Below are 20,626 nucleotides of genomic sequence, written 5' to 3' on the forward strand. Positions count from 1 at the left end.
AGCCTCTGCTAGTGATACCCAGGCAAACAGGGTCTGGAGTGGACCTCTACTGAACTCCAGCAGACCTGTAGCAGAGAGGCCTGTTAGAAGAAAAACTAACAAACAGAAAGGAATAGCATCAACATCAACAAAAGGATGTCCACACAGAAACCCCATCCAAAAGTCACCAACATCAAAGACCAAAGGTAGATAAATCCACGAAGATGAAGAAAAACCAGCACAAAAAGGCAGAAAATTCCAAAAACCAGAATGCCTCTTCTCCTCCAAAGGATTACAACTCCTTGCCAGCAAGGGAACAAAACTGGATGGAGAATGAGTTCGAAGAATTGACAGAAGTAGGCTTGAGAAGGTGGGTAAGAACAAACTCCTCCGAGCTGAAGGAGCATGTTCTAACCCACGGCAAGAAAGCTAACCAACTTGAAAAAAGGTAACTAGAATAACCGGTTTAGAGAAGAACATAAATAGCCTGATCGAGCTGAAAAACACAGCACGAGAACTTCGTGAAGCATACACAAGGATCAATAGCTAAATTGATCAAGCAGAAGAAAGGATATCAGAGATTGAAGATCTACTAAATGAAATAAAGCATGAAGACAAGATTAGAGAAAAAAATAATGAAAAGGAATGAACAAAGCCTCCAAGAAATACGGGATTATGTGAAAAGACCAAACCTATGGTTGATACGTGTATCTGAAAGTGATGGGGCGAATGGAACCAAGTTGGAAAATACTCTTCAGGATATTATCCAGGAGAACTTCCCCAACCTAGTAAGACAGGCCAACACCTGTCTTCTCACTGCCAGATTCATAAAACAAGTTCTTAGAGACCTACAAAAGAGACTTAGACTTCCACATAATAATAGTGGGAGACTTTAAAACCCCGCTGTCAATATTAGAGCAATGAGACAGAAAATTAACAAGGATATTCAGAACTTGAACTCAGCTCTGGTCCAAGCAGACCTAACAGACGTCTACAGAACTCTCCACTGCAAATCAACAAAATATTCATTCTTCGCAGCACCAAATCGCACTTATTCTAAAATTGACCACATAATTGAAAGTACAACACTCCTCAGCAAATGCAAAAGAATGGAAATTATAACAAACAGTCTCTCAGACCAAAGTGCAATCAAATTAGAACTCAGGATTAAGAGACTCACTCAAAACCACACAACTCCATGGAAACTGAACAACCTGTTCCTGAATGACTACTGGGTAAATAAGGAAATTAAGGCAGAAATAAATAAGTTATTTGAAACCAATGAGAACAAAGACACAACGTACCAGAATCTCTGGGACATAGCTAAAGCTGTTTAGAGGGAAATTGATAGCACTAAATGCACAAAAGAGAAAGTGGGAAAGATCTAAAATTGGCACCCTAACATCACAATTAAAAGAACTAGAGAAGCAAGGGCAAACAAATGCAAAAGCTAGCAGAAGACAAGAAATAATTAAGATTAGAGCAGAACTGAAGGAGAGAGAGATATGAAAAAATCCTTCAAAAAAAAATCAATGAATCCAGGGGCTGGTTGTTTGAAAAGATTAACAAAATAGATAGACTGCTAGTCAGACTAATGAAGAAGAGAAAAGAATCAAATAGACACAATAAAAAATGATAAAGGGGATATCACCACTGATCCCACAGATATACAAAATACCATCAGAGAATAGTATAGACACCTCTATGCAAATAAACTAGAAAATCTAGAAGAAATGGATAAATTCCTTGACACATACACCCTCCCAAGACTAAAGCAGGAAGAAGTCGAATCCCTGAATAGACCAATAACAAGTTCTGACACTGAGGCGGCAATTAATAGCCTACCAACCAAAAAAAGCCCAGGACCAGATGGATTCACAGTCAAATTCTACCAGAGGTACAAAGAGGAGCTGGTACCATTCCTTCTGAAACTATTCTAAACAACAGAAAAAGAGGGACTCTTCCCGGACTCATTTTATGAGGCCAGCATCATCCTGATACCAAAACTTGGCAGAGACACAACAACAACAACAAAATTCAGGCTAATATCCCTGATGAACATTGATGTGAAAATCCTCAATAAAATACTGGCAAACTGAATCCAGCAGCACATCAAAAAGTTTATCCAACATGATCAAGTCGGCTTCATCCCTGGAATGCAAGGCTGGTTCAACATACTCAAATCAATAAACATAATCCATCACATAAACAGAACCACTGACAAAAACCACATGATTATTTCAATAGACACAGAAAAGGCCTTTGATAAAATTCAACACATGCTAAAAACTGTCAATAAACTAGGTATTGATGAAATGTACCTTAAAATAATAAGAGCTATTTATGACAAAACCACAGTCAATATCATACTGAATGAGCAAAAGCTGGAAGCATTCCCTTTGAAAACCGGCACAAGACAAGGATGCCCTCTCTCACCACTCCTGTTCAACATAGTACTGGATGTTCTGGCCAGGGCAATCAGGCAAGACAAAGAAATAAGTGTATTCAAATAGGAAGACAGGAAGTCAAATTGTCTCTGTTTGCAGAAGACATGATTGTATATTTAGAAAACCCCATTGTCTCAGCCCCGAATCTCCTTAAGCTGATAAGAAACTTCAGCAAAGTCTCAGGATACAAAATCAATGTTCAAAAATCACAAGCATTCCTATACATCAATAATAGACAAACAGAGAGTCAAATCATGAATGAATTGCCATTCACAATTGCTACAAAGAGAATAAAATACTGAGGAATACAGCTTACAGGGGATGTGAAGGACCTCTTCAAGGAGAGCTACAAACCACTGCTCAAGGATATAAGAGAGGACACAAACAAATGGAAAAACATTCCATGCTCATGGATAGGAAGAATCAATATTGTGAAAATGGCTACACTGCCCAAAGTAATTTACAGATTCAATGCTATCCCCATCAAGCTAACATTAATTTTCTTCACAGAATTGGAAAAAACTACTTTAAAGTTCATGCGGAACCAAAAGAAAGCCCAGATATCCAAGACAATCCTAAGCAAAAAGAAGAAAGCTGGAGGGATCATGCTACCTGACTTCAAACCAGACTACAAGGCTCCAGTAACCAAAACAGCATGGTACTGGTACCAACACAGATATATAGACCAATGGAGCAGAACAGAGGCCTCAGAAATAATGCCACACATCTGCAATCATCTGATCTTTGACAAACCTGACAAAAACAAAATATGGGGAAAGGATTTCCTATTTAATAAATGGTGTTGGGAAAACAGGCTAGCCATATGCAGAAAACTGAAACTGGACCCCTTTCTTACATCTTATACAAAAATTAACTCAAGATGGATTAAAACTTAAACATAACACCTAAAAGCATACCTTAGAAGAAAACCTAGGCAATACCATTCAAGACATAGGCATGGACAAAAACTTCATGACTAAAACACCAAAAGCAGTGGCAACAAAAGCCAAAATTGACAAATAGGATCTAATTAAACTAAAGAGCTTCTGCACAGAAAAGAAACTATCATCAGACTGAACAGGCAATCTACAGAATGGGAGAAAATGTTTGCAATCTATCCATCTGACAAAGGGCTAATATCCAGCATCTACAAAGAACTTAAACAAATTTCCAAGACAAGGTCAAACAACCCCATCAAAAAGTGGGTGAAGGATATGAACAGACACTTCTCAAAAGAAGACATTTATGTGGCCAACAAATATGAAAAAAAGCTCATCATCACTGGTCATTAGAGAAATGCAAATCAAAACCACAATGAGACATCTTCTCACGCCAGTTACAATGTTGATCATTAAAAAGTCAAGAAACAACAGATGCTGGAGAGGATGTGGAGAAAAAGGAACGCTTTTACATTGTTGGTGGGAGTGCAAATTAGTTCAACCATTGTGGAAGACAGTACAGTGTGGCGATTCTTCAAGGATCTAGAACCAGAAATACAATTTGACCCAGCCATCCCATTACTGGGTATATATCCAAAGGATTATAAATCATTCTACTATAAAGATACATGAACATGTACGTTTGTTACAGCACTGTTCACAATAGCAAAGACTTGGAACCAACCCAAATGCCCATCAATGATAGACTGGATAAAGAAAATGTGGCACATATACACCATGGAATACTATGCAGCCATAAAAAAGGATGAGTTCATGTCCTTTGCAGGGACTTGGATGAAGCTGGAAACCATCATTCTCAGCAAACTAACACAGGAACAGAAAACCAAACACCACATGTTCTCACTTATAAGTGGGAGCTGAACAACGAGAACATATGGGCACAGGGAGGGGACCATCACATTCTGGGACCTCTTGTGGGGAAGGGGACTAGGGAAGGAATAGCATTAGGAGAAATACCTAATGTAGCTGACAGGTTGATGGGTGCAGCAAACCACCATGGTATGTGTATACCTATGTAACAAGCCTGCACATTGTGCACAGGTACAGCAGAACTTAAAGTATAATAAAAGAAAAATGGCCGGGCATGGTGGCTCACACCTGTAATCCCAGCACTTTGGGAGGCCGAGGCGGGTGGATCACGAGGTCAGGAGATCGAGACCATCCTGGCTAACGTGGTGAAACCCCGTCTCTACTAAAAGTACAAAAAATTAGCCGGGCGTGGTGACGGGCGCCTGCAGTCCCAGCTACTAGGGAGGATGAGGCAGGAGAATGGTGTGAACTCAGGGGGTGGAGCTTGCAGTGAGCCGAGACAGTGCCACTGCACTCCAGCCTGGGTGACAGAGTGAGACTCTGTATCAAAAAACAAAACAAAATAAAAACAAAAACAAAAAACATTTTCTACTACATCATTTCTTTTGCCATATTTCCCCAAATAATTAATGTTTTATTCTATTCACAGATTTCTAACTCCTGGTAGAAGTACAAATCTAAACAAGCATAGCAAATCTGACTAAAGAGAGTATTCTAACTCCTAAAATACCTCAAGATTCATTTTGCTTGTTATAAATTCAGTTACTCTAGCTTTCTTTGGCTAATACTTAAATTAAACCTTATATTTAGTTGTATTTATGGTAAAAAGCATATAGTGAGTTTCTTCTTTTATCCATTATAATCCCTAAATTTAACCGATGTAGTTTCTCCATTTACATTTATCATGATTACTAATATACCTAGATTTATTTTTACTATATTATTTAATGTTATTAACTTTGCTTTTTCTATGAATTTTTATTTCCTCCTTTCTGGAATTTATTGCTTGCTTATACTATCTTGAAGACTATATACAATATTTCTATCCTTTTAAGTGATGACCTTTAAAAGACAACATGCATATCTCGCTTATTCCCTCACATTTTACATACTATTGTCCAGAGTTTTAGTTCCATCTTACTTTTATACATCCAAATTAATCATCTACATGGTCACTGTCTCCATCATTATTACTTTTATACAGTTAATATTAATTTAGCTTTTAGTACATGCTCAACAATTTCTTTGCTCACCATTACTTCCTGAATTTCATTCTTTTTTAATGGATTCTGTTTTCTTCTGCAAGAGGTATCAAATTTAGTAGTGGTCAGTCTTTATCTGAAATGACTTTATTTCATCCTCACTCTTGGGTAATAATTTAGCTGGATATGTAACTCAGGTTGATTTGGTTATTTTGTCTTAGCACTTTAGAAATATTATCTATTATGTTCACAATTGTACTGCTATTTTTAAGTTTGCTACCAGTACAATTGCATTCTTACGTAGGTTATATTTTTTCTCGTTGGCTGCTCTTAAGTCATTTTCTTTGTCTTTGGTGTTCTGAAGTTTTATTACAATGTGACTTTATTTATATTTAATATTTCTTGATATAGACTTGTACTTGTTGAATATGAAAATTCATGTTTTCCTTCCGTTCTAAAAATTCTTATTTTCCTAAATATTGCACCATCTTACTCTCTCTACTCTTCCTTCTGTAAGTTCTATTAGACACAGGTTGAACTTCATTGTCCTTAAGTCCTTCAGCTTCTTTTATATTTTCAATCATTTTATCTCTCTGTGCTGCTTTTATGTAGCATAGATATCACGCTTCAGATCTCTCCTAAAATTCAGTGTCTTTTCAGTTATATCTGATCTGTCATATAACCCATTCAGTGATTTGTGTAGTTTTTAAGATATTTTCACAATAAAATAATCTCAAATTTCTACTCGATTCTTTTTTTTTTTTTTTTTTTTTGAGACGGAGTCTCGCTCTGTCGCCCAGGCTGGAGTGCAGTGGCCGGATCTCAGCTCGCTGCAAGCTCCGCCTCCCGGGTTTACGCCATTCTCCTGCCTCAGCCTCCCGAGTAGCTGGGACTACAGGCGCCCGCCACCGCGCCCGGCTAGTTTTTTGTATTTTTTAGTAGAGACGGGGTTTCATCGTGTTAGCCAGGATGGTCTCGATCTCCTGACCTCGTGATCCGCCCGTCTCGGCCTCCCAAAGTGCTGGGATTACAGGCTTGAGCCACCGCGCCCGGCCTACTGAAACCAGTTTTTATGTTAATTTTTGGCTTAGTGTAATTTAAGACCAGAAACTCATGTGAGGGCAGCCTCTTGGTCACAAATCTTCAGAGAGTTTTCTATTTGGAGCCCAGGGAGAAATAAGATTCTTTATCTTCCACTGTGCCTGTGGATGAGTTTTGTTTCCAGTCTGCCCATTTCTGAGGATGGAGCTTTTAGAGGATCTGACTTGATAAGGAGACTTAACGCTCAGATCTCAGGCTTGACGTCCCGTCCACGAGGGAACTAACGAACATGCCTTAGGTTTTCAAGCTTGCCAGTAGTATGAGTGGGTGTGGGGGCTGCTCAGGACCATTTTGGTCTTAAACATTTCCCTTTCTTTCCTGTAGTCTCAGCTATCTTTGTAAAAAGATGGCTTCAAATTTTATTCAGTGTTTTCAGGTGTTTGGTAGTTTAAGTGTTTTCTCATTACTTAGTGTTTTATCAGGAAACAGCAATTCTTTTCTATCTTTTCTATCTAACATGTGTGCTTACTCTGTCCATCCTGTACTGAATGATAATGGAAAACTGTTTATTAAGATTCTACTAAAATACATAACTGAAGAGTGGGCTGGTGGTGTATGTGTCAAGAGGTGAAGGATTGCATATATCCCAGGCTTTATTATTCATTCAGATAGAGCCTGATTTCAAAATTAATAGTGATCCCCTTGGAAAAGTCTGCCTGTTTTAAAATCCTGAAAGAGCTACAATAATCTACAGCAGCTATATGGACCCAGAGATAGCAGGAAATAAAAATATAATTATTGATAAGATAAATTTGGACAACTACAATCTAGTATCTTGAAAAGGAGCTTGGTTACACCACACATTTCTGATTATGTTTGGCATGACTTTTAATTGCAAATGAGCCTTTAAAAAGTCTTCACCCATTATTATTATTTACAACCTGCCTTCATTGCCTTAAATATTCATGAAAATTATTTTCCTATTGAAATATCAGTAGGACGTGGAGAAAAAAGTTGAAAAGTCACAAAAAGCTGTAATGTAATCTCTTGCCAAGAACTCACATGTTCATGAAAAAAAAAAAACTACCCTAGAGCAATATGTATATCAAGACATTAAACTTCAAAAGGCATTTCGTTTCTATACTTAAAATATATAGAAAAAAGGCTGACTCCTTATAATAAATATTTCACTATGGTATTATTTCAATAGAAAGCAAAATAGTAACAGGCAATATTAATTGTGGATAACATTGAATTTCATACTGTATAGTGGACAAATTTTTAAAAAAATATAGTAGCCACAATATCTCAATAAATGAACTTAAATCTTTTTACTATTAAATCCTCAATAAGCTATGCCTTCTACCAAAAACACGGACCACAACCAACATTGCTAACTGCCTTTTTAAAAAGTGTTAATAATATTCCTCTTATTTTGTTCACTGCTTTTCTTCACCTTTACAGATGACATTTTTCAAACTATAAAATGCATTCTGCTGGCAAACCTTCTTGCTTTGATAGTTCTCAATTTTATAATAGTAAATCTACATCCTTTGCTACTGAGACATCCACTATCTTTCAGTATGTGACTTTGAATGAGGCAGAGAACAAGCTATACATTAAAAAAATCAATATCTAACCTTATCAATATTCATTTTACTTTGTCAATACAAAATACAAAGGTGAAAGAGCAGTAAATAAGCTAAAGCACTGAAATAAATTTGGTGTTCCTGTCACAATTAATAAATGTTCAAATGATAACACTGCTGGTTAGTCTAGAGCTTTCTAAAGCGACTGAAATTATGCTTCAAAGCTATTGCTAAAAGAAGGTGAGAAAAATTTTCAATACACTAGCAGGTAAACGTAATCAATTCTGGGTTATTAATTTCATAGGGGGCTTTAAATCTTTTATTATTAAAGGTGTTATTTATTATGAATACAATTTGTCTTTAGTCATAAATTGTTATACAAACCCGGTTTTGGATTTAAAGGGTCTAATTATAGTTTTCTGACAACTTCTTGGTAAATCCTTTCTAAACTTGCTGTTTGATTGCATAATATTTCACATATAAATCAGAGGGGATTATCAAACAATATGCAAGCTGTTGGTCTTTTAACTCTTACTCTCTATTTCAAATAAAAGAGAGTTATTGTCTGCATTTTTCCTGTTTAGAGTTAATGCTGACTAAAGGCAAAAGACACTGAAAATATATCTCAATTCAATGTGTTTTTCAGGAGTTCTGCAAGGGCCTATAAAAGGGCAAGAATATTGTCCTTAGCTAAAATTCAGAAGTTTACAAATATAACTGACTCTTTATTATGTGACTGACTCTTTTACAGAATTTGAAAACTGTAATTTTCAGAGACAAGATGATCTAGGATTTACACCCTCATTATCAAAGTGTATTTATGCAAAAACATTTCTTACTTGAATTTGGATAATAATCTGCACTGTAGAGTTGATTCATTAGCATTAAAAGATATTCTATTTAAAACTGAGGACTTTAAACTTAATCTCTTCCTCTTTGAAACAGTTATGCACAGATTTTAAAAATGGGTCGAAAATGAGTGATGTAATTCTCCTGCTCCACTACTTTTTGAGTAATTAAAATTTTCTAAGAATTTTATTTTCTAAGTTAAAATGTAGTAATACCGAAATCCTGGCTATTAAGAGAATCACAACAATTCAGAAATATAAAATCTGGAATATGCTGGTGTAAGCTTATAAAAAAAACTGTTTTAGGCTAAAGTTCAATGTTTGTACCCATACGCCATATAAATGATTTCCTCTGATGTTACTGAGTTGTAATGTCAAAATCACCTTGCAGAAATAATTATATTATCCTCTCCTCAACCATTATGCATTTTCCTTCTCATTTCACATATGTTCAGAGTGTTAGGACGTGACCCCAGTATTGTCTTTTCCTTATTGCTGCCACTAAGGTGCTTTAGTAGCATTCTTAAGATTGTTCTTGTACTGTTTCTGCTGCTAATGCTTGAATCACTGAAAGATAAGAAAATTCAGGGACCATTCAACTGGAATGGGGATGTTAAAGAATCCTATACTTGCCTTATGAAAGATCTGAATTGCAAGACTAATGACATGTGTTTCATCCAAAATGTGGCTACATGTTCATGTATGAAGAGATATATTAGAAGTATTTCATGAATATTCTGCATTTCTACATATAATAGTTAGATAAATCTATAACACTTAAGGCATACTATATGCCTTAAGTCAGCATATGCAATAGGACAATCTTTAAATATAGGTAATATGTATATAAAGAATATATATATATATGCTAACGAAGAGGCTGTAAGTACATTTTTATGGAAAGAACATGGATTTAGGAGTTATGCAGACCTAGGCTTGAAACTTTCCCTTGCATTCAACAATTCTGTCGTCTTAGGTAGCTAACCTAATACTTCTTTGCATCTTAATTTTCTGTAAGGTGATGATAACACCATCTCCCTCATACAGTTGTTATAAAGATAAAATAATAAAGTTTCTGGTACACAGTGGGTACCCAATAAGTGGCAAATATGATTCTACACAAATACAAATGCACTCTACACACAGGTGTTTCCTAATCTTGAAAATTCAGTACTGCCAGAAGACGATCAGGTATGCATCTAAATGCATAATTTTAAATGTAGTCCTTTATACGGAACAACTGCATTAGAAGTGCTCCAATTTTAAGTTATTCTTCAATTTTCTAGTGCTTAACTATGGAACAGGTTCCCTAAGTAGAGAACGTGGCTGGACGCAGTGGCTCACGCCTGTAATCCCAGCACTTTGGGAGGCCGAGGCAGGCAGATCACCTGAGGTCAGGAGTTCGAGACCAGCTTGGCCAACATGGTGAAACCCCATCTCTACCAAAAATACAAAAATTAGCTGGGCATGATGGCAGGTGCACGTAATCCCAGCCACTTGAGATGCTGAGGCAGGAGAATCGCTTGAACCCAAGAGGCGGAGGTTGCAGTGAGCCAAGATCGTACCACTGCATCCCAGCCTGGGCAACAAGAGTGAAACTCCATCTCACAAAAAAAAAAAAAAAAAAAAGAGAGTGTAAGCTTCACATCTTTTTTTCCTCTTAAACTCACCATGCAACCCCACCCCGCCAAAACCATGCATATACTTATATATATTTTTCTTTTCACTGTTTACTCTCCTGTTGATATGAATCTTATTTTCATAGTCTATAATTAAAATCATTTTTCCTATAAAGGCTGCCCAAATGAAACTAAGAGAAAATTTATAAATCTGTGTGGTTATAGATCCCAGGCAATAGGGCCAAGGCTATTATTTTCTGTTTCTACACTGAAAAACGTTTTCTCATAGAGCTTGCTGCACCACAAATCCATCATGGTTAACTGTTGTTTATTTATATGTGGGTGTCCACATTTTAATGCCTACTTGGCTTCCTCCTATCACTGACTTTATCTGTGCCTCCCTTACCACTGCTCTTGCATGAGATTTTCAATACATACTATTTTATTCACAACCTTCACTACAAGGCGAGTCTTTGCCCTTTCAGTAAGTAAGGCTTCCTGTCCTCTCCGACCTACAGTGACTTCCCTCTGATCAGCACTTGTAGTTTTCTCAAGACCACACTCATTATTAGAATGGCGTATTATTAGAATGACATGATTTTTGAGGTAGAAGTGAGAGCTTTCTCAGTCTAATGCTAATGTTGTCTAAAGAAGGAATGAGGAATCTAAGACTGCTACAGAGCTGGGACTAGAAACCAGACTGTCACATTCGTTCAGTTAGGTTTCCATCTCCTACCACATGGGGTCTTGTGTTTTGGGGCTGCGGCTATACTTTTTGAATTTATTACTATTAATCTCTTCTGGGGTTATTTGTCATTTCATCTATTTATGCCTTATTTTCCAACAAGACTGTTGGAAACAACAAGACCAAAGATATAGCCTTTGAAGTTTTTGTATCCTTTTAATATCTTGCACGAAATCTTACATTTGAGCAGGGGTGTAACATATACATTAATGACTGGTTACCTGGAAAATCTACAAATGGAACATGCAATACATCCTGATACCACATGCAAATGATTTGTTTTAATAGCTTCTTGCAACTGTGCTTCTTCTTCTTCATGGCAAGTGATTAAGAACTGTCTACATTTTATTCTTCATGATTTATGAACTCTACATTTGTGTTCCACTCTAACCCTGCTTTTGTTTTACCTGCGGTAGTAGGTCCAGGCAAAGGTGCAGCTTTTCTTCTCCGTTTGATGTCTCCCGTGCATAAGGATCCTAAATGCATGCTTGTTTGCCTACGAGTAATTATCAGAAAAAACTATTAACAAAGAAGAAAAAAATGACACATAAATACACAGCTTGTATCATCTGAACCTAAATCAAAACATTCTCAACAAAGATGGAGCTGCATAGTAAAATCACCAATCTTGTTTATATCGAAACATAATTACGTTTGTTGACAAGCGTTCAGCAGCTAAATGCGCCACCATAAATTGTTACCGGAATGAATAATATAAAAGGAATGCTTTTTAATTTTCAAAACTGGCAATCTTTCTGGCTCAACATAAAATCAAGCACTGTTGCTTCTGACAGGAAAATGGCTAAGATTAATTATCTAAAGAGATCACAATATTGTTGCAAGGTTATCAATTGGTTACTAATGCTTTACTGTCAGAACAACATCTATTACAGGAAAAGTATGATCAATTTCTTTTAGGATATTATGCAGCAGTGAATTCTCTTAAAACATTTTAAATAGAAGGAAATAGTGATGCTTCCCTTATAATTCATATGATTAGAATTCTTTAGTTAATTATTTATTAGCTGAGTGAGAAAACATAATTTGAATGCATTAATGCTGGTCTACTGCTATTTAACCATCTAACATGATAGTGGATTATATTTCTAAAAACATGATACTTAAAAACTGAGAAGTGGATCTTTTGCTATTTTTGGAACAAGCTATTATACAATTAGTCTTCTGTCTAATCTTGGTCTCCTAAATTGAAAAGTTATATAAAAAAAATAAGAAATGGGCCAATTAGAAATCAAGACGAATACAAAAAAGAAAGGATTTAAAGTCTTCAAACTTTTCAAGCTATAGAAAGATTCTGTGTTCATTTCCTGTGTCATAATCCTTGATGTAGGGTTGGGATAGGGCCTGGGGAACATGAAGCAGAAATAAATGAAGCATGTTTATGACAGCACATGTTCTCTTAGTAAGACAGAGAGATATCTGACAGTATCCTGAGGTTTTAAAGAAACTAATTTGAAAATAAACAGATTATTAGGGAAAAAGAAGGAAAAATTAACTAAAATTAATTCAGGTAAAATTCAAAACTCAAGATATATATTTAAACACATATACTCAGATGTTTAAATATAATGAAAAATTAGTGCTGGAGAGTCCAGTTATTTCAAATATAGATTTTATTTATAAAGCACAAAGTACAGTCATAATTAATGATCTGAGTAATCCAAGGGCCATAGGCAGCCAAAAAAATATACCACAAAACCTTATCAATGTATCTTACCAGGAAATGAGCATTTGTCTGTTGTCTTTTACCTTTTTATTGAGTGCATACTGTTTCTGTTACAAAATAATTACAATTATTAAAATATTTCAAAAAACCTTTCAAAAATTCATTCTGTTAATGACTAAATTAGCTCTGCTTTGCTCTCCAAATGTTTATTGATATGAATGACTTTAACATTTTTATTGGATTTTGAGGTATGGTCTTGGCTCATGATGCCAAGAAAAATGATTAGTTACGACTGTGTCTCCTTTTTAAGATTATATATACATTTTTAAAAAGTAGAATGATGTCACAGGGAAGACATATTCTTTTTGTACAAATTTAAAGTTACTCCTTTACTTATTCAGCAAACATTTATCAGTATCTATTATGGACTTAGCATAAGACTCCAGTGGTGGTGAAAATAGGGAGAGGGGAAAAGAGAAGATGGAAGATACAAAGGAAATGAAACTTTCAACTCTTATTATTGGAAGAATTTAAAGTCTGAGTGGAGAAATAAAACATAAATCTGTGTAGATGAAATAATTAGGTACAGTGGTAGTGGCAGCAGGCATAACTAACTTTATTAGCGACTAGTAAAGGCTTAGTCCTTACAACAATCCTAAATATGCTGCATCAAATACACATTTTTTCCTTGGTAGGATAAAATCTGTGCTTCCACAGAAAAACTATGCTTTCAGGAGTATACCGTTTCAGTCACTGAATGCTAATTCTATGCAAGCTATTTTACAACTCTACCTTGTAGCTAACCGAAAGCAACGGGAAGTACTTCTTAACTACAGAAACAGAAATAAATTCTGTTCTATGGAACGACAACCCTGCTATCTGTGGAAAAGCTAGTTTTGGGTCCATTTAAACAATTATTTCAATAGTCTGTTACTCTATATACACTTGAGCTTCTTTGACTTCTCCTTTCAACCGGTTATAACATCTGCCCAGTTCCCTCATTAGCTAATGAGTTAAATAAAATCTTTAACACATACCCACTTAATATCCATATGACAGTCATAATATTACCTTTTTGTAAAAAAAGTATCCTTTCACATATCTTATCCCTATTGAAATCTCCCCTTAGCAAAAGACTGCAGTAAAGTTTACCTCCTGCAGAGCATATACCAGATAGACTCAGATATCAGAAATAGCTGAAGAGGAGGGGAAGGTACCATTCTGAAAACAGGGAATAAAGTGGGAATCTGAATTCTGCAGTGTGGGTCTTCTGTCATCAAGCTGTGAAAACCAACTCATGAACTAGCTACTTCTCATCCTGTCTTAAAACATAATAAACATTCTTACAGTTTAAGCCACTGCAGGTCAGGTTTTCTGTACTTGCTGCTGAACGAATTCCTGAGTGATGAAGAGTTTGCTCTGTTCAGGGAGTTATGAGTAGTTCAGGATGTCTGCAGAGCAGTGTTTGCAGAAGGGACTGTATAACATGAATGGAGAAGAGCACTGGGGCTGGATCATGGGGCCATACATGCCACCTTTGCCCCATGAAGGTGTTTGGACTTAACAGCAATGTGGAGTCACTAAAGATTTTATAAAAGGAGAGAAAGTAGACCAAGTGCATGGGTGCTGGTAGAGAGCTCGAGTTGGACAGGGTTGAGACTGAAGAGAGAGGAGACCAACTATGTTTGCCATAGTTCAGACACACACTTCCTCATCTCAGTTATAATAACTAAAGAATGATGCAAGTTACTGCACAATGAAACTTCCTGGATGTACAAATATTAAATATCACAAAAATTTAAAAAGAACTAAGGCTGGTTTTATTGATTTCAGATATTTTTAAAGCTCAAACTAAGCTAAAACAGTTATTAGCCAGGACACGTTTCTTAAGAAACACATTTTTAGAAATAATCAGAAGAAATACTTGAGCGTCTGATATCAGACACTCACTGTGACTATTAATACCATTGGTTTCTACTTACTTTGTTCTTGCACTAGTTATATATAATTGGAGTATTCTAATTGCTTGAAAATAACTCTCTCAAGTCAATGTTGCCTTTATAATTATTTTTTCATACTTCTTACAATTTATTAGGTAGGCCTATTTACAGTGAAAAGACAGTGAAAAACAAACTTCAGGAACAACCAACTCCCTCTTCTAAACCTTTTTATTTTCCATCTGCTGGACCAAACATTTTGGGTATCTTCACAGAGCAAATGAAATATAACATTTTCATTCAACTCTCTTCCCCCACCCCCAACATAGCTGCATAAAGAAAAGGAGAAAAACGTTCAAGGAGAATAAAGTTAATAAACTCAGCAGCACTGAACCTGAAGACCTGAGCCATAAGAAAAACAGCTAGCTGTATATTTCAGTAATTCTATCAAGAATTGACTATCTACTACAGCGCATTGAGAGATCTGGATTATTGATCAGTAAGATTACCCCACTTAGGCTTGCCCCACACCCCCCTTCTTTCAGACAGGTGCAGTGGAGTTGCTACAAATGACACTAAGTAAGGTTTACTCTGTTATTTAGTTGTCACTCTTAATGTAAACCATAACAGTTATTTTTTAATTTAAAATCAATGAATGTCTCAAAGGCATCCCTGTTTCTTCAGTCTAAATGAGTCATTTGTCTTTGCAAAGGAGAACATTTGGAATACTACTCAAGGTGATTGTTGGCATTTTCTGTTTCTTTATTCTGTGGTGTTTTGAGAATGACAATGCAACATCCTAGGAACAGACCCAAAGTTATTAAAGAACAATATTAAGATCCTTTTGTAAGGTGTGTCAGAAAAACACCAATCAACTAGATGAGTATATTTGTTTTAGCTGGGATATTTGCATGGGGAGGAAAAAAAGGGAGACAAATCAAAACCAACCTATCCTGAAGCGGAAAGGATGAAGAAATGATGCTTTTCTGTTACAGGTCCGTCACTTACGATTTGAAACATGGTTTCCCATGTATTACTTCTGAAAATTTTCCTATTAAATATTAGAAAAGCAGAACTCAAAAATAAGTTATTTTGTTTTATTTTGCTTTTTAAACAGACTTCACTCGGCTTCTCCCCATCGTTTGCTGCAAGCTATCTTTTAAATGGGGTGGCGGCAGGAAGCTGGACATCTTATCTGGAGGGAAAAACGTAGAAACAAAACAAAAACAAAACAACAACCCAATAAACTCAAAACAAAAAACAGAAACAAAAACTCTACTGAGAACCACCATGTCTGAAAACTTGGCTTTTGACATGGACTGACAAGGACTGAAGCAGGCAGTGTCAAACGCAATAATATTAAAGAGAAGACAATAGGAACTTGTCTCTTCATTGTATGCAATTACAAACAGAGGCTTTTCAGAGCATTAGGCCTAGTTAAAGCTGCCCCCTGGATAAAATGTGTTCCCAAGCAGCCTTGGACAAGCTGCAGAAGAGAGACAAACAGACGTGACTATGGGCCCTGGCACTTGGCAAGAACACTCACTGTCAGTTAGAAAAATATCAGCCTGGACAGGGCATCAGCTGCACAGAAATAAAGCAGGTCTGTGGTGTCACTGGAGGAGCATTCCAATGGCAGAGAGAAGGATGGGGGTTGGGAAACCCAGCCCCGTGTGAACTTCCTTTTCTAGATCCAAATTACCCTCCCCGTTTTATTTGGTGTCAATATGTCTCAACATATTAAACTGAACAGACAGACATCAGTATCTAGCTTTTTTTCCTCTAGTACTCAAATGCACAATACAATACGTATCAAGCACTTTCAGGTATAAATGTTTTTTAACGATTAGGAGGATTGAATTAAATCCTTGTTTTTCTGGCCGGGCGCGGTGGCTCACGCCTGTAATCCCAGCACTTTGGGAGGCCCAGGTGGGCGGATCACGCGGTCAGGAGATGGAGACCATCCTGGCTAACACGGTGAAACCCCATCTCTACTAAAAATACAAAAAATTAGCCGGGCATGGTGGCGGGTGCCTGTAGTCCCAGCTACTCAGGAGGCTGAGGCAGGAGAATGGCGGGAACCCGGGAGGCGGAGCTTGCAGTGAGCCGAGATCACACACCACTGCACTCTGCACTCCAGCCTGGACCACAGAGCGAGACTGCGTCTCAAAAAAAAAAAAAAAAAAAAAAAAAAGCTTGTTTTCTTTTTTTCCTCCCCTTTTTGAGACAGAGACTCACTGTCCCCCAGTTTGGAGTGCAGTGGCGCTGCTCACTGTGACCTCTGCCTCCTGAGTTCAAGTGATTCTCCTATCTCAGCGCCATGCCTCCCCCAACCCCCCGGTCCCCACGGGACTACAGGCGCACACCACCATGCCTTACTAACTTTTGCATTTTTACTAGAGACGGGGTTTCACCATATTGGTCAGGCTGGTCTCGATTTCCTGACCTCAAGCGATCCGTCCACCTCTGCCTTCCAAAGTGCTGGGATTACGGCCACCGCACCGGGCCAAATCCTTGTTTTTAATGGTGGTGTTTTCTTTCAAAGCAGCTTTTTGTGCATGATCTCTTTGGACATTCATAGCAACCCTTTGCATTTGGTATTGTGGATCATAGCCCGACCAGTTATTGGCTCTGGTCTTTTCTCTTGATGGCTTTGCTCATTTGACTTCACATTCTGCCTCAATCCCATTTATCTTCTCTTTGGAACAAACCTGACCTTGGCAAGAGGTGGTTTAAGTTTTAGCTCAGTGCACTGAAGTCAGTACTTGGGTTTCAGTAATTGGGTCCAAGCTTTATTCTAGACTTACCCTACCTTACCACAAACCTTGCAGTAACTTAGTTCTTTCAGAACTGGGTAATTGCCTTGACCTCCTAGATGCTCAACTCCTGGCCATGAAATGGAATCTGGTGATGGAGGCTCTTTATAATGCTGCCTGCTGACCCTTCTCCAAGCATCAGCAGCCCCTGGCTCCTATCCCTGTTCAGTGCCTACCTGTTGGCAACTCTTGACTCTATGTTGATTAACCTTCTACCACATGTAGCCTGAGGCTCTACCCCTCAGATAGAATGATCTGCCTGCCACTGTGTAGTTCCTCTCACTGCTTCAGATGGATCTGTCCTGTTAGTGCCTCTTCCACTCTAGTCAGAGGGTTCGAGTCCAAACTTCCTTCTTCCCAGTCTGCTTTATCCTGCTACAGGTAATTGGTGGCTTCTCCTGGAGCTACTGTTTATTGTGTTTCCTATGTGCCTAGTGTGAGTGAGCCACTGATATGGACAGGAGACAGGGAAATACTGGGTAGAAGAGGGCGGTTCCCCGGGAAAGGCCCCACCCTCAAGCCTGGAAATCTGTAGTCCTAAATGAGAACAGGCATTCCTGTTTTTGTGTCCAAAAGTTGCCTTTGGCCTGTCACACCTCCCTATCCTGTACCCATATAAACCCCAGGCCCCAGGCTCCAGAAGCAGACAAGGAGAAGACAGACAAAAGAGCAGAAGCACAGAAGAATGAATGGTGTAGCAGAGAGAAGAGATGGAGCATCTGAACGTCAAGAAGAATTTGGGGATAGTCAGAGAGGAGATCAGCCGCTGGACGGCCAAATTCCATGGGAAGATCATCTTCCCACTCCATCCCCTTCCCAGCTCCCCATCCATCTCACTGAGAGCCACCTCCACCACTCAGTAAAACCCCTGCATTCACCATCCTGAAGTCCGTGTGTGACCTGATTCTTCCTGGGTGCCGGATAAGGACCTGAGTACCAAGAGGGCACTGAGCTGGTTAACATTTAAGCTGTCTGTAGATGGCAAAGCTAAAAGAGTACACTGTAACATACACCATGCCCACTTGGGCTTTGGGAGTCACAAGTACCCACCCCTAGATGCTACTGTGGGGCCAGAGCCCCAAGGTGCTCACCTCTGGCTCCTATACCTGCCCATCTGCGTGTTCCCCCTCCGTAAGGGGTTTGAGGGCACACGGTGGACCAACAGACAAGTCACACCCCTGTCACACCTCCTGCGAGGGGGGACAGGGAACCCTCCCGTCTTAGCACCACTGTGTCAGAAGCCTTCTGAAGGAGCTCAAGGGCCTCATTTCACTCCTGCTGCCACCTGGCTAGTCAAGGACTCTCCTGGCTCCTCAAAGCAGTGTCAGCAGGGCAGAAATGTAGTGTGCAAGGAGGTAAGATGCAGGAGACAAGGTGGTAGCCTTCAGAAAGGCCAGAAACTTCCTGAAATTATGTGCAAAACACATGTATGCACACTTTTCTAGCAAGAGGATGCATGAATTTTATGTGACTCTGAATGATTAACGGAGAGGGTTTCCCAAAAAACAGACCCAGTAGTTTTAAACCAAACTATTCATAATCTAAAATAGAAAATGCTTGTCTTAAAATGTCATTGGAATATTCAAAATATGCCATATATATAGGTCACCTTTTAAAATCACAATATCAAAAAACACTAAATTAAAATATCCAAAGCAATGAATATGCATAGGTGTGGGTCGAAAGGCATGGAAGACTGTGCAACAAAATACTGATGATAACGATTTGTGTGTGATGGCATTTTGTGGGAATTTTCTTCTTTACGCTTCTCATTTATTACTATTTTTTCTTATAAAGCATGCAATGAAAAAGATACAAATTATAACTAGATTAATTAGAAAAGAGAAAGACAATGGTATTGATAAATATAAGTGGTTTTGGCAGCTGGATGAATTTCTCAAAGGCAAAGTCAAGCTTTTCACACTGGGGCAGCTGTGGTGTAAATTCAAGCTATAGGTTGCATTGGTTTGATTTGCATTTGGGATGAGCCAGGGAGTCAGGACACGTTTCTTCTTGTATCATCATGTCTGCTTTCTCACTAGAGCTTTGAAAAAGCCCGCTTATCAATGTTTGAGAAGGCTTTTTATCAGCCTTTGGCATGTTACTTACATTCTCTTTGCCTCAATTTCCTTAACTTCAAGAATTATGATTAGACTAGTGCTTACCTCAAAAGATTTTATTTAGAAATCATTTATGTAAAACATTTTAGCACATGCCTATACAATCAATAGCTGTTAGCTATTACTCTTACTATTATTATCATCCCCACCCTTCAGATAAGCAGCCCAGGCACAAAAAAGTTAAGTAGTTTACCTACAGTCACAGTTAAAGGGAACAGATGGAAGGCACTTTGCCATACAGTACATGCAGAAGAATGCTTAGTGTAGGGTGTCACTAAACTCATACCAAACAAACACATAGCACAGTAAACTCATTACATCTGAAAACTACCATTATGCTACAATAAAGGAAGAATTAGGGTCATTTAAAAAATCATGTAGGTATTTTTTTGGTAGTTAATAGAAAGGTTAAGCTTTTCTTCATTATCCATTTCTGCTTGCTTTAAGTGTGTCATAACATACAAGAATGAAGCACTCATTTTCATTTAAAAAACTCAATTAAAGGACCACAAGAGTCCTTGAGACGAAAACCCACTGATATTCTGACATCAGTCTATTGCTGCAGATTCTCTCTTGGCCACCATTTGGTACTGTCTACTTCAAAGATGTCTTGCTTCCTTCATATGGTATGTTTCATGCTTTATCTAAAGCCTAGAGGGACTGCTAGTCCAATGATATCATTCCTTGTGTATGTTAAGAAATACACGACACCATATTCCTTAACAGCTTAGTTAAATATTTCTTTTGTACTGCTTCATTATTCCACACAAATCATAACTGAAAATGGTAGCGGCTGTTCTATGAAATTCAGGTAATTCTTACAACTTCCT

General features: G+C 37.8%; 1 protein-coding gene across 9 annotated transcripts in view; it reads right to left on the minus strand.

Moving 5' to 3' along the window:
- Nucleotides 1–20,626, minus strand: part of LOC105493512 (G-patch domain containing 2) — a 203,792-nt gene that overhangs the window by 11,942 nt on the left and 171,224 nt on the right. For 7 of the 9 annotated variants that reach the window (XR_011614256.1, XR_011614257.1, XR_011614266.1 and 4 more), the window contains one exon: nucleotides 11,647–11,735. Coding sequence is in view for 3 of the 9 variants with exons in the window: in XM_011761184.3 (XP_011759486.1) it covers nucleotides 11,647–11,735 (89 nt within the window). In the remaining 6 variants the exon portion in view is untranslated. Of the gene's footprint in view, nucleotides 1–11,646; nucleotides 11,736–20,626 lie in introns of those variants that run through there. The other 2 variants (XR_011614258.1, XR_011614267.1) reach the window with 1 other exon arrangement.

This window comes from Macaca nemestrina, chromosome 1 (assembly GCF_043159975.1).
Source record: "Macaca nemestrina isolate mMacNem1 chromosome 1, mMacNem.hap1, whole genome shotgun sequence".
In the NCBI taxonomy this organism is placed as follows: Eukaryota; Metazoa; Chordata; class Mammalia; order Primates; family Cercopithecidae; genus Macaca; species Macaca nemestrina.